The following is a 14255-nucleotide window of genomic DNA, read 5'->3' as shown; positions in this document are numbered from 1 at the left end:
TTCATGGATGCTTCCACCAACTCCACAGAAATATTCTGGACAATATGCTCTGCCAGATACAGAACAGTTTTCAAGACCACGAGAAATGTATGTTTCTCTCCTCCTCGACCCCCAGCAGTTTCAAACATAATTCTCCCAGCGTTCTCCAGCTTAACACAGAGTGACGTAACACTTTTTTGATATGTCCCGGCTAAAACAGATCTGACTGTAATGTATGCCATGACTGATTTTGAAGGCAAAAATCCCATTGAAATCCTTGATTTCCTTCAGCAGAAAAATCTCCACAGCTTCGGTCGAACAGACATTCTCAGCCCTAAAAAGATTTCTTTTGCAAAAAAAAGAGTTTTCCTTTATTTCTAATACATTTCAAACAGGTTTCTGATTGTATAATATTCAGTGCATCTCATTTTGTAGTGTTTTTTTAAACTAAAAATGTATTGTTATTCCTTAAGGTGTATAAAACATTTATTTCTATTTTACTTTGCAATTTAATGATTGATATGTTTCTATTGCTGTGACATCATAATAATGGTATTATGATGAGATGGATTAATTCAGGTCGGACACCACTGAAGGCCTAGGTGTGAAATGCACGGCCCACCAATGAAATAAAACAGGATAATAAATACAGGAATAAACACAGAACATAGAACCAGATCAGGCACAGAACACCATTACATAGAAACAATTACAATACAACAATACAATACATTACATAGCAACAATACAGTTATTTATTTTTGCCTTTCTAGTAACTAACCTGAAGATATTAACACTCCAATCTTTTTTGGAATTGCACTCTCACGCTAATTTGCCCAGTTTAGTAAATCTGGCCCATAATATCCATCCTATTATGGAATACTATCCATCTGGTTGAAAAAATGCCAAAGGCACAGTCCACAACCATCCTAGCCCAAGATAGTCTGTAACTGAAGATTCTTCTTCAATGTGGGATCAGCCCTGGCTGATGCTGACTATAGAAAAATGTCCTCTTTAGTTAAAAAACATGCTCCCTGAGTGTGCTGGTGAATCTATAATAATATGTTTGCACAAAAATTGCACCTAGCCAATTTGAATATATATATATAGTTCCAAGTTCCAAGAAACCTGTGAAAGAAAAAAAGTTAATTATTTATAGATGTTTATTGTAATACATACACATTATTTTCCAGTTAATAAATGCAAGCAGAAATGAAAACTGCTAAGAGGCTCAATTAATGAATGGAAAAAAGAAAAAATAATGTCTTTTTAATGTTGCCACATATGCAGGTAAGAATGTTAGTATTTCAGTATAAAGTTAACAATTGTTTATTATTACATTTTTACTTATTAAAAACAATATTGTTTCAGTCTCCATAAAAACTATATTTTTTGTTAAACACTTGTGAAAAGCACTATATAAATAAAATTGAATTGGAGGATAGCTCTGCCATGTTACGCTCTATGGGACCTTTATGACATGATTAGACAGCAGGACATAGCAACAGTTTAAAGAGGAGAAAGATGCGTTTCTCTGTATCAATCAAGCAGTTTTAAAGAAAAGAAAAAAACTTTACTATACCTCAATGTAACCGCAAGCCTCATGACAATGGACTTGTGGTAGGTTGTTGTTTGTCTTCTAAGATCGGCTCCCACCAGACATAGAATATTATCCATTTGAAATGCACTCATTCAAAAATACTTCAGATGCCGGTCACTGTTAAGACGCAGCTATGAGACCAGATAATATGATCCATATTGTCTTCTGCACTGGTTCAGAGAGTGAACCCAAAGCTAATTTTTCCCGTAACCTTTTTAGCAACATACGACACAATAGCTTTTTTCTGTCAACCAATTGCACAAAGCATAAATGAGAAAATTACAATTATGGATTATTTGAATATATTGGAATACATCATCAAAATATTGAGAAATTACTTGCCCATTGTTGAATGAATCACACAGAAGATGCAGATCATAAACGCAGTGCAAAGTTAGTATGTGTGAAAGCACAATGGCGTATGATGAACATGTATTGCTCAACGCAACGCAAATGCACTGCACATGGAGTATGTGTAAAACAGGCATAATGCACTGTGATTACACTGCTGGAGGATTATGCCAATGGCGTACATTTATTGGCTGGGCATATACCAGCTTCCGAACAAACAACTGGATGCCAGTCTCATCAATATGCGGATCGTCATTCATGAGGTGATTTGCATTGACAATTAATGTTTAAAAATGGAAGTGCACAGGGCCGGATATGAGGCTGATTCACATAAGCACACTTGCAGGTTATTTGTGATTTATAAAGGGAAGATTGCACGGTTTTATAAGTCTGAATATTTTTGGGCGCATGTCATTTTTGGCTTTTGTGCTTAAGTATACTTTTAGTAAAGATATTACGTACAGTTTTATAAATGAGACCCCAGGTTAGGTTCACAGCGTAAGTTACCCTGGAAACAAACTTTGAGTATTTGTTTGTTTTGTAAGGATTTGCAATGCGTATTTGTTTATGTTGTAAGAATTTGCAGTACGTTTCTGTATTTGTTTGTGTTTGTGAGTATCTGCAGCGCATGTGTGAAGATTTTTTCTATTTGCATGTGGTTTTTTTCATTGCATTGACACCTTTCTGCCATTGTACTTGTTTTATCGCAACATCAAGGACTAGAAGTAATCGTTTTATAAACATAAATGTAATGTTCTCTGTAAAATCAAAACAAAATACTGTCGTTGTACAATGTATAGTGATGGTATTACATTTTAATACCATTATGCTGAATGATACCATATTTATGTACAGTAATGGCATTTAATATTAAGTCATACCAATGAAAGACAAGAAGTTCCACAAAAAAAATCTATTTAAAATGTAATCAAAATGTAAACTTGAAAACAGAAACTTTTAAACGGAAAAAATATTTTAAATATGTATTGATATTTAAATTGCTTTGTATTTAAAAATGTATTTTAATATAATAAAAAATATATATTATTCTATATACAAGTTCCTTTTTTCACATGAATTGGGATTAAAATATGTTTTATGTTTCATATAATATTTTTTAAATAATTTTTTAGAGTGTCCTATTCTTTTACACCATTCAAAGATTCAATTAGTAACATGTCTTCAAACCATGAACATTTTTGGAAATGTTTCGTAAAGTAGAGAAGTAAAAATGCACTTGTCAGTCATTTGTTACATTCTGTAATTAATTGTCAATTTAAAATGCCTTTATGTATTAATGAAATATTCAGCTCATTTCTTATCAAAAGGGGTTCGTCTATATGTGTCATGTAGTACAGGTTATAAAAATAAAAAAAAATCTGTCAAAACATAATAAGATTAAGACTTTGTTTCAGCAAATTGTTATTTTTACTTAATTTATTCTTAAAATATTTCATAATAAAAAATTACTTCATGTAAATGAATCTAAGACTTTCTGAACTCTGACTGGAGGTGTCAGGACATAGGGTGAGCACCAGAACAAATACAAGCACAAAATAAATCCCAGAATAAATCAGAGAATAAAGTGTTTTTTTCTATGCACCTTTACAATACAATAGCAAACAGTAATTTTCATGGCTCCGCATACTAACACCTTTCTCCCCTAAATCATTTCCTTTGTTCCTTTTCCTCGATTTACTGTACTTGTGGTAATCTTTTGTAAAGTTGGAAAATTTCTATTTGAAATTAAACAGAACCATAGAACATGCCGTTTTATGGAGCAGAGAATTACTCACATTCTATATCTGTTATTTCCACAAAGTTATTTATGTTAAATAAGGTTCTCTACAAAGGTACAACATATAAAACTGTTAAATATATAACTTGTAGGCCCTCAAAATACATGTCATGACATTTCAGTTCTGGTAAATCAAAAATTAAAGTTGTTTATATTTTCTGATGATAAGCATTGGGTACTCTTCCATTTTAACCTTCAGTGCATATTGCAAATCGTCCAATATTTTGCTACTTAAAAATAATAATTCAGCTTGTTGATGTGTATATGTATACAGTATCTATATCCTTGTTTATCAGAATACAATCGCTTTGCTCAGTTTAAGGAAATGAAAGTTATAAAATGCTTTCTTCTAATTGTAAGTAATGGGATTGGTCAATCCATTCATTTTCGTTTTTCATTTGTAAACCAATGCCATTAAGTGAAGTCAATTGATATCTATATCTAGCTCACTTTTTCTAAAATTTTATATATGTATATATTTGTTTTTCTTCAGGGTTTATGATATGAATCTGTCCTTTAGTGTGCACTCCCATAGTCAAAGTATTAGTTCTGTTTTTTGTTCATGACATAGTTTTTCTCTTTGGTCTGTAAAAATGTTGCCAGTGCCAAAGACATAGTCCATCAGAAAGCTGTTTCAGAGAGCAGTTGGGTTTACAGCCTAGCATTAGGTCAAAACCGCTGCTAGAGTCCAATAGAGTCAGTGTCTTATTCAGTCTTAGAGTAGGCACCCCAGTGTCCCGTGCTGCAGTCTTTAAAGACCTTGTGGCTCCAACCGTACGCCGATGGGCATTTTGTGAACGTATGTTCTCCGTGGCACAAAGGGGTGCTGCCCATTTACAAAGCCAAGATGCAGACGGGAAGGCAGAGGCAGGTGTTAAGCTGATGAGAGACAGCAAGTATCTACAGCAGGTAGCCGAAGCTGCAAGAAGCCTCATCTCGTAGCGCTCAAGGAACCCCTGCCAATGTTAGGACACCTAGATCGACCAGAAACAGGAAGATTAGTTGTGCTTTTATGTTTATGCATTTGGAAGATGCTGTTATTTAATATGGATTCAATTCATACATTTCATCAGCATTTTTGTTCCCTATAGGATCAAACCCATGGTCTTTGTTCCCTTAACACAATGCTCTGATAATTGAACAGAAACATAACATCACATGTTAAATTGTCAGGAACATACAATATGGCATTACTCAGCTAAAAGAACTACATTACATTATATTGTAACTTTTTGTAAACAATGTCAGAGACTTCAACTTGGTCTTGCATTTAAATCTTTGCTTAGTCATTCTTTTATAGCTAAAGTTGTTCTTACTGTACAAGAATTTGTCTTGGTGGTTACAGTCTAGTTTCATTGTTTTACGTGGCCAACTAAATATTTGTATATGCACTGCGCCCAAGCAAAACAAAATTTTGAAAATACAATGATTTGATTACCCTCTGAAAGGCCTAGGGTGGCTGCTTGTCTGCCTGACTAGTTGACAAGTGCCCAAAGCGAATCAAAACAACCTAACCAGTATTGTCAGGCAAGGAGACCAGGTAACCACTTCAGGGTTTTTAAGCAAGATTTATCTCCCATCAAGTGTATGGGCAAACTGGGGTATAAAATCCCCTGGGTACAATCCAAGCATATTGTATTTCAACGTGTGATGGTAATCAAATATATTATAATGCTACAGTAATCGAGCTAATACTTGAAAACAGTTGCTTTATTGAGCACCTGCCTCATAAAATGCCTGTGAAATTTCACTGCCATCTGCTAAATGGTCCACTGCCAGGCTGAAAAAGGCACACAATACTGCCAAGGGAGGCTGCTGCTTAATTTATAATAATGAACCCTTGACTCTTGTATGGTGAGCAAATATTCGTACCTGTAGATGTAGCAGGTGCTAGATAAAACATTAGCATGTCTAAGGGGGCGTGTACACCAAAATGTTTAAACGTGGCTGAAAACGCCAGGCACATGCCAACTGTGGGCACTTGCCAGCATTTTTTCAGCTGGGGGCTTTGGTTGCTATGATACTTCTGTTCATCAGTCGTTGTACAATGCGCCGGTTGGTTGTTGTGGTATTTGTCCCATCCTTCCAACACATTGAAATGTTGTACCTTTTGGGCTACAATATTATATCCTAAGGACCTATTATGTACCTTAAATCATTCCCCGCCAGCCTTTTTTTTTTTTTGAAAAGTTACCCGCCAGCATTTTTTGTAACTTTTTACAAAAGTTTCACAAAATGCCTTCCAGGAAAATGTTCTTCTAAAAATATATAAACATACAAATATTAAAATAAAATATTGAAAGAACAGACCTCTGCTTTCAAACAAACAATAAACAAACAAAATGGGAAAAAGTTTTATCCTATCTTGATTTTTTTCTTTGCTTATAAACACTTAAATATGTGTATTTTTCTTCAAAATAATTTTTTATAGCAAAAAGCTTAAATAATTTGATTTTTGTGAAGGGATTTTGTTAGAGATCAGATTTAGAATGATTATCAAAAACATACACACAGATTTTTTTTATAAATTGGGTAGGGGCGGTAATAATTGCGATATTACACATTACCATAAAAGTGAATCAAAAACGTGTTTTTTTATCTTAATTGACAAGATAACTTGAAAGAGTTTAAAGAGGAAAGAGTTAAGGAACAATTTTGTTCCAGTTAAAGGACAAGTTCGGTATTTAACACTTAAAGCCCTGTTTTCAGATTGTTTATGATGAAATAGAACGGTTTTGACTGAAATTTTGACATATGATGCTGGCCCGAGAATTTTCGGGTGTTTGTTTTTCACCTCCCTCTACAATGGGTGTATAGGTGCACTAGAACAATCCTTCCTAAAATGCATTAATCGTTCGTTTACAAAGACGTGAAACTCACTGAGTGGTCAGGGGTGTTCACTGATATGCTCACACAAAATCGGTGCAAAAGATGCTTTCCAACAGGTGTTTTAGCATTCGTTGTAAATTTGTGGACCTATTTTTCCAAACGCCTCACACCCGTACATTCTTCCGCTTAGAGCTTGAATAATAGACACTCCAGCCCAGGTGGTGGCGCTAATCCGCCTTTGCCAATTGCAAGAGTACAAACAAAGTTCCCGGCGCGGAGTAATACCGTACCTCACAGCACATCTAATACAAGTCAATGGAGTTGAACAAAAACTACGATAAAACCTGTTGGAATGCGTCTTTTGCAGCATCAGATGTCGAAATTTCAGTCAAAACCGTTCTATTTCATCATAAACAATCTAAAAACAGGGCTTTAAGTGTAAAATACCGAACTTGTCCTTTAAAGGGATACCCCACTTTCCTGATAATTTACTCATTCCCATGTCATCCAAGATGTTTATGTTTTTCTTTGTTCAGTCGAGAAGATATACATTTTTTTTGAGGAAAAGATTTCAAGATTTTCTCCATATAATGCACTTTATTGGCCCTCAACAGTTTACAGTTTCAATGCAACTTCAAGGGGCTCTAAATGAACCCAACCAAGGCATAAAGGTCTCTTCAGGAGGTCCCAGTTCGCTTGTTGCTGCATTCTCACCTGCCCAAACGAACTGCACCAAGTTGGATAACGAACTCTAGTACGATTTAACCCAACTAAATAAGGCAGGTGAGAAAGCATGCAGAGCTGCAGTCTGTGACACTGTATCTCAATCCTCCTTTCCGGATTGCAGCTGTGTCGCAGATTGCTGATATAACGTGTCAGATGAGAACTGGCCCTCCTGGAAATCAAGGTTTTCTCACAAGGGTTTTTTCTAGAGGAGTTTTTTCAACCCTTGACTGTAGCCTGACTACAGGCCTGCGTACTGGGACGCTGCTGATAATATTTTGACTTAGAACTTTTGTTTATCCATTACAGTGAAACGGCTCTGACTAATATGGTTTGTACTTTAACTGTGGATTCACACCAGCCGCGGAAGAGGCGGCAAAAACGCGCTATTCGCGCGTAGTTGGACGCTTGAACATTTGAGTTCACTCGCTTCATTCTCGCGTGAAAGCCGCGGGTGAAATTCTAGTCATGCGAGAAATTCACGCGGAAATCCGCGTCATGGGAGGGGCTTCTGCGACTCTGTGGAGACTACACCACTCCGCTCGCTTCCTGTAATCACGTCACTACTACAGCAAGCTCCTGATTGGTTAACGCGGCGCGGAATTCCGCCAAAGTTCTGGGGCCTCATTTATAAACGTTGCGTACGCACAAAAGAAGGCGTACGCCACTCTCTACGCAATAGTTGTTATTTATAAAAAGCAAACTTGACGGGAAAATGTGCTGTCCGTCACGCAAGCTCTGACCCAGGCGTACGCACAAAAACGGGTGAAATGAGAAATGGCGACACTGTCGGCAGATGGAAGAAACACGTGAAAGTGACAACACTGCCTTTCATAAATAACATGAAGACTTCATAAAGCAAGTCTCACAATTAACAGTCTACACCAAAACCCGTTTGATCGATCAGCAGTGAAAAAATTCAACAGAAATTCATTTCAAATGAACACATATTCGCTAAAAGAAAAGTGAAATATGTTCTGCAATAATATTGGCATGTTGTGCAATTCATCCTCATAAAGAATATAGTTCACAGAACGAAATAATGTACAAAACTGATATTCTCGTCAATGTGTCCATCTGGTGGAGCAGATATAGATGCAATTACATAGACAGATAGATACATAATTAAGGAGATATATAGATAGATAGATAAATAAATAGATAGATAGATGTATTAATTGTCCACTGGGGAAAGTTGTTTTCATAGTAAACCATATCTTCATAATCTACGGAATTATGGTATTCATGCATATGCCTTTAGTGTGTTTTATTTTTGATAAAACAATGTATGGCGTATGTCTCAACCATTCAGAAAGCAACAAGAAATTACATTTGCGCTGAACAATGTCCCATTTCCACGTCGATTATTACCGACATCTGTAGCTTGTCAGATGCAATTAAATGGATGGAAATAAAATGCCCCATCACAATGCGTAATGCCCACACTGTGCCCTCCAAAAAACATTTTTCTCCTCTTTTCCACCTCGCCAACGATAACTTCTACTTCACATTGAGTGAAGTTACGTTTTTTTTATTTCCTCTCTGTGTTTGCCATGATTTCGCATTCAATGCATATTAAATGTGGGCGTTTCACGGACTATTTATGGGCAACTATGGGCGTGTCATGAAGCCGCAAAAGCTGCGCTACATTTAGAATTGATTGTGATTTATTAAGGGAAAAATGCGTAGGATGTGCGTGCGCACGGTTTTATAAATCTGAATATTTCTGTGCGTACGCGCATCCTATGTTTCATCCGTACGCCACTTCTGACGCAAATCCTACGCAAAGTTTTATAAATGAGGCCCCTGATTTTTGAACTCGCGCGTTTCCCGCGGCAACGCTCAATTCGTGCGGAACCACGTGTACCGCGCCGCAGGATGCCTAATCGCGTGTTTGCATTGACTTAACATGTAAATCATCCGCGCTTGCCGCCTCTTCCGCGGCTGGTGTGAATGCACAGTAAGGCGGGGTGCATGATTTTTGAAAAAAACTTTGGAAAAGGGAGTTGGGCCGAGTAGCAAAACACATTTGTAGCCAATCAGCAGTAAGGGGTGTGTCTACTAACTGACATTGTTGCCTGGGTTGCGTATGTGTGGAGCAGGTCTATCAAAAGAAGGTACAGCTCTATTGAGGTAGGGGCGTGGTTGTTTGGGTAATTTTAAATAGCAACATTGTCTTTCAGAGATCATGCACTTCACCTTTAACCTTAGTGACTTTGTTACTTTTTCTGTGATAGTATCTTAAGCCAAGAACTTCTTTAGTAAATATGCTAATATAAGTACATAATTTGGAATTGGAGTATTATATGCTACACTGTTTTACTACTAACAATAATGGATCCCTCCATGTTCTTCATCTTAGACAATAGTTATAACGTGGCCAGGAATAAAGTAATATTTTTTACATTACTTAATAAGAAATGACTCCATGTGGCTCCAAATACTTCATCCTAGGCTATAAATTTAAAAACTGGCATGCTTTGTTGTTCTTTCCCCTTCTCTGTTTTCTTTGTTTCTGTTTTATGTGAAGGTGCTTCGGTACGATGAACAATTTTTAAAAGCGCAACATAAATAAAATTGAAGTGAATTGCTTATTAATCACTTGTTGTTAAACCAAAACCAAGGAGTTATTATCATGTATTACTTTTTATGGTGACAGCCATATAAACTTTAAAAATAAAACACTGAACAGTATCATCTCAAGAAATTGAACAGGAAATGGAAACGAGAGGTTGGCAAGATAACAAAAAAAGTGACAGTTTGGACAGGCTCCAGGGCTACTGAGACCAAATAATTTATCCAGTTAAGTAGAAGTTAAACCAAAATACCACATGGTGCAAAAGCTTGCCCCAGTCTTAACGATAGGCAGATTGCGTTTCTTTGTTAGGTAGGGAAAGGTGGTTGGTCAGACGAAAATGGAAGTGGTCAGTCTCCAGTGCTGACTTGGCCCCTTCAGGCAAGAGCTGGCAGTAGGAGATAATGGTTTGCGGAAACTGAGAGATTTTGCATGTAGAGCAGCTGTCGTCTCCATGGCAATGCTGTCCAAGCCTGGGCACCGTGGTGTCTTGTGGTGCCACACTGGCGCAGTGGGATTAATTACACAGACCCCAACACTCATAACAGCAATGGCTTCGCATGTGTCAACTGCATGATCTCCACAATAGCAGTTTTTATCAATGTTATTATATTAGCTTAAACTCTTTCATACTGTCAAATGTTAATTTCCTTTAACAAATGCACTACTAAATCACATTATTTGGTTTTATGTGTGGCAGAGAGAAAAACTAAATTTTGTGAATAATAAAAAAGCTTCAACTGTAAATCTTCTGTAATAAAAATACTATAAATTACAACCCCAAATCAGAAAAAGTTGGGACACTGAAGAAATTATGAGTAAAAAAGGAATGGAATCATTTACTAATATCATAAACATATATTTTATTTACAATAGAATATAGATAACATATCAAATGTTAAAAGAGAGAATAATTCTAGAATAACAATAATACCTCATGAATTCAAAATGACATGACAAATTAAATTTCACTACATTAAAGAGCGACTACTATCTGATTCACGATTTGCTTTGGTGTGTAAGTGTGTATTAGTACATGTTAACAATATACAAAAGGTACAAAAAAGTAAATGATGATGCGTTTTCAACTCAAATCTCTTCTTGTACTACAACGAACACATGGATTGTAGGCAGCAGTTTACTTCCTGGGCCGGTTGACGTGGACACAACGGTCAATATCATAATCCTGCCCGCTTTTTCATATACTGACTAAACCATGATTCAATCGCAAGTTTTGTGCAGTGCAGAGTAAAACTTGTTGTTTGTGATTTCTACAATCACTAATGCAGACATGGTTTTAATGTTTTAGCATCCTTACTGATCTGTTACAACCTTACCGATCTGTTACAGTACATCCTGCTCAAGCCATGCTGGCAAAGCTGTTCGATCAGCTTAGTCATCTGCATTTTTCGGATCAAATTCGGCTCTTATTAATTAGGTAGTAAAGACGATATTAACTCCTGTCAGTATTACATTGTGAGCTAATCTTCCAAACATGGTAAGGAGCGACACATTTCCGTGTGACGACAGAGATATTCAGGCCAATCACTGCGTTTTGGTTAGCTGGCCAATTGGAGGACACTGCACTTTCTCAGAACGATGAGCTTTGTACAAAATCAACGCATTTCAGGGAAGCAGGGCATAGAGGAACAACAATAAAGTAAAATTGGCTGTTGCACCTGTGTTATTTAATTTGCACCTTTTTAGTAAATAACATGCAGATATTACCAATCCCATCAGCACTTTTTGGAATTGCTTATTAAAGCAAAATGCTTAAAGTAAATGCGCCCCCTAGTACTTCTTTCACTTAAGTAAAAAGTACTTTTAATTGAGTTACAAATTAGTCGCACACCTGAAGTTGATAGATAGGTGCGTAGGAGAGAAGACCAATGGAGTCCAATTACAGACAAAAACAAAGAGAATCCTCGACAGTATCTGCTTGCAAAACTGTATCAAAATTTATTTATAAGCAGTGTTTCGATTGCATGATCTTTATTCAGGCATCGACATACTATACAAACTCCATTGTATTTAAAATGATAACATGACTAATCACAGTGAAGAATCAATTTCCAATCAACCTGAATGACTGAATACCTCATTAACTCCGCATCACATAATTAAAGCCACAATAATACAACTTTTTTTATAACATCACATTAAATAATAGTTCATCATTCATACACATAGGTGATAACGTCTGCAGAGTAAAAATACAAAACAACTCAAGTCTCAGTAAGAGCAATTCAATATTGCATCTTCTAGGTTGCATACTTACTTTATCAATCCTACAAAAACATTTTCGAAGATAGAAAACGGGCAACAACTGGATAATTAACATTATTTCCCCAATTATTGCCACTAATTCCTTGTTTTTTTCGTTGATGTGAAGTTTTTCCAACATATCCCAAACCACAAGGACACTGAATCAAATTAACAACATGTGTAGAGACACAAGTAATCACAGATACTATTTTTTTTCCCAGTTCTTGGATGACAAAAGATTGATGTTTTAGATGTTTTGTTGCACTGAGCACAATTAGAGCACACTTACCACAACGATATTGGTTGTACACAATCAATAGAGGATACAAAAAACTCACAAACCTCATTATAATCTCCCAAAAAATACTAAATATGTCATCAGTCTACCTATACCATTTAATGATACGTAAAGGATGTTTTCAGAATAAAATTCATAACAATGCTCCAAATAAATAAATAAAATAAAAATTTTCATAATCCACTGCCGTACCACTAATCTGAAGAAAACAGTCTTTATCAAAACTAAAATAATTATATTTCAAAACATATGATGCCATCTCAATCAAAAACTCTGTAGGTGGTATAACATCGCCCCGTGCAGAGAGGTTATGTGTAAGGGCATTAATCCCTCTCTTATTTGAGATGTTATAATATATAGTTCCCTTTCAATACGGTTCACTTCGCATTGCGTCAGTTAGCTGACGCTATGGGGGAAACTCCTGTTTACTCCGTGACTGAAGCCTATTGGTTAACGTCTGTACAAAGTACAGACCAATGACGTTTGAACCCGCGCGCGGGAGGAACGCGTCCCTATATAAGCGCGGTTCAATCGTCAGGAGCTCATTATTTTCTCCTTCAGCGCGAACCTCTCGCTGCTCCGAAGAAAAAGAAGAAGCCTTACCTCGCCGTTGACAAAAGCCCTGCAGCGGAGTCCAGGCCTAGCGTCTTCCCCTGCCGTTTTCCGGCTGAGAACCGAAGATAGCAGAGTCCAGGTCTAGCGTCTTCCCCTGCCGCTTTCCGGCCGAGAACCGAAGATAGCCTTCGCTTGCCGTGGTACGAGCCCTGTGCAGCGGACACACGCCTGACGAGGTCTCCCCTGCGGCCGCCCGGTAAGATCAATATTTTTAATATAAAGCTATAAGCTAAAAGAGCAGGCGCTGTTGTAATAGCGTCCAGCACAGCGGCTCGGTGAGCCTCTCTGCTATGAATTTCCTCCGAGCGCGTTACCGGTCTGGCACCTCCCACGCCGGGACCGCGCTTATGCTTTGGTTGTCTTATCCATGTTTCGTGCTCCCCCTGCTGTTCCTCTCTCGCCGGGATGAACACACGGCGAGCCATGAGACTAGATGGATGCATAGACAAGCACACACGGACTAACCCCCCCTGTGTTCTGTCACACCGCAACCGTTCATGCTTACAGAGTCCCTTCGCTCCTCTCACATTCAGTGGCGAGATCTCTGGCACATATATTAATCCCCCGAGTGCATCGGGTGATACCGTCACGACGCATGGCTGTTCTGTCTGTGTTGCTGCTCCCCTCTGCCGTTCCTCTCTTGTTGAGATGAACAAGCGGGGAACCGTAGACCTGGATAGATGCGTACGACAAGCAAACACGGGCGGTCTGCCCCTGTCATAGCACAGCCACTCGTGCTCCACGCTCGCGGAGTCCCTCGCTCCTTTCCCCACAGTGGTGAGGTCTCTTAACGGCTTAGCTAGCACGCTGTATTACGGCTCGCTGCCTCTAAATGCAGCTGTCCAGTGTTCAACGATTACAGAGCTTCATGCCCCTCCCCTCCTGGAGCGGCGCGATCTCATTCGTCTGCTCGATAGGGCCGATTCGCCGCTATTGGAGCACCAAGAACACTCATTATAAGAGAGCTTCATGCCCCTCCCCTCCTGGAGCGGCACGATCTCATTCGTCTGCTCGATAAGGCGGACACGCCTCTATTGGAGCGCTAAAACACTTATTATAGAGCTTTACTGGCCTGAGCCGATCTCACTTCAGATAGCTCATTCTTCGTCTGCCTGGTAATTTCTCTCTGGTTTAGACGGAATCAGAGGCAGAACGAATTTGTTTATAATATACTGAGGCCCGAATACCTCCCTTTATTCAGTCCCGTCCTATATCAGTGCGC

General features: G+C 37.9%; 1 protein-coding gene across 2 annotated transcripts in view; it reads right to left on the bottom strand.

The window, feature by feature from the left end:
* Positions 1 to 2987: 2987 nt before the first annotated feature.
* Positions 2988 to 14255, bottom strand: part of tafa5a (TAFA chemokine like family member 5a) — a 149814-nt gene continuing 138546 nt past the window's right edge. The window contains exon 4 of one of the 2 annotated variants that reach the window (XM_065263461.2): positions 2988 to 4702. In XM_065263461.2, the coding sequence (XP_065119533.1) occupies positions 4694 to 4702 (9 nt within the window). In that variant the 3' untranslated portion in view covers positions 2988 to 4693. The remainder of the gene's footprint in view (positions 4703 to 14255) is intronic. The other variant, XM_065263460.2, reaches the window with a different exon arrangement.

This window comes from Paramisgurnus dabryanus, chromosome 1 (assembly GCF_030506205.2).
Source record: "Paramisgurnus dabryanus chromosome 1, PD_genome_1.1, whole genome shotgun sequence".
Classification (NCBI taxonomy): domain Eukaryota; kingdom Metazoa; phylum Chordata; class Actinopteri; order Cypriniformes; family Cobitidae; genus Paramisgurnus; species Paramisgurnus dabryanus.
The sequence above is the reverse complement of the archived record's forward strand: the minus strand, read 5'-3'. Positions and strand labels throughout refer to the sequence as shown.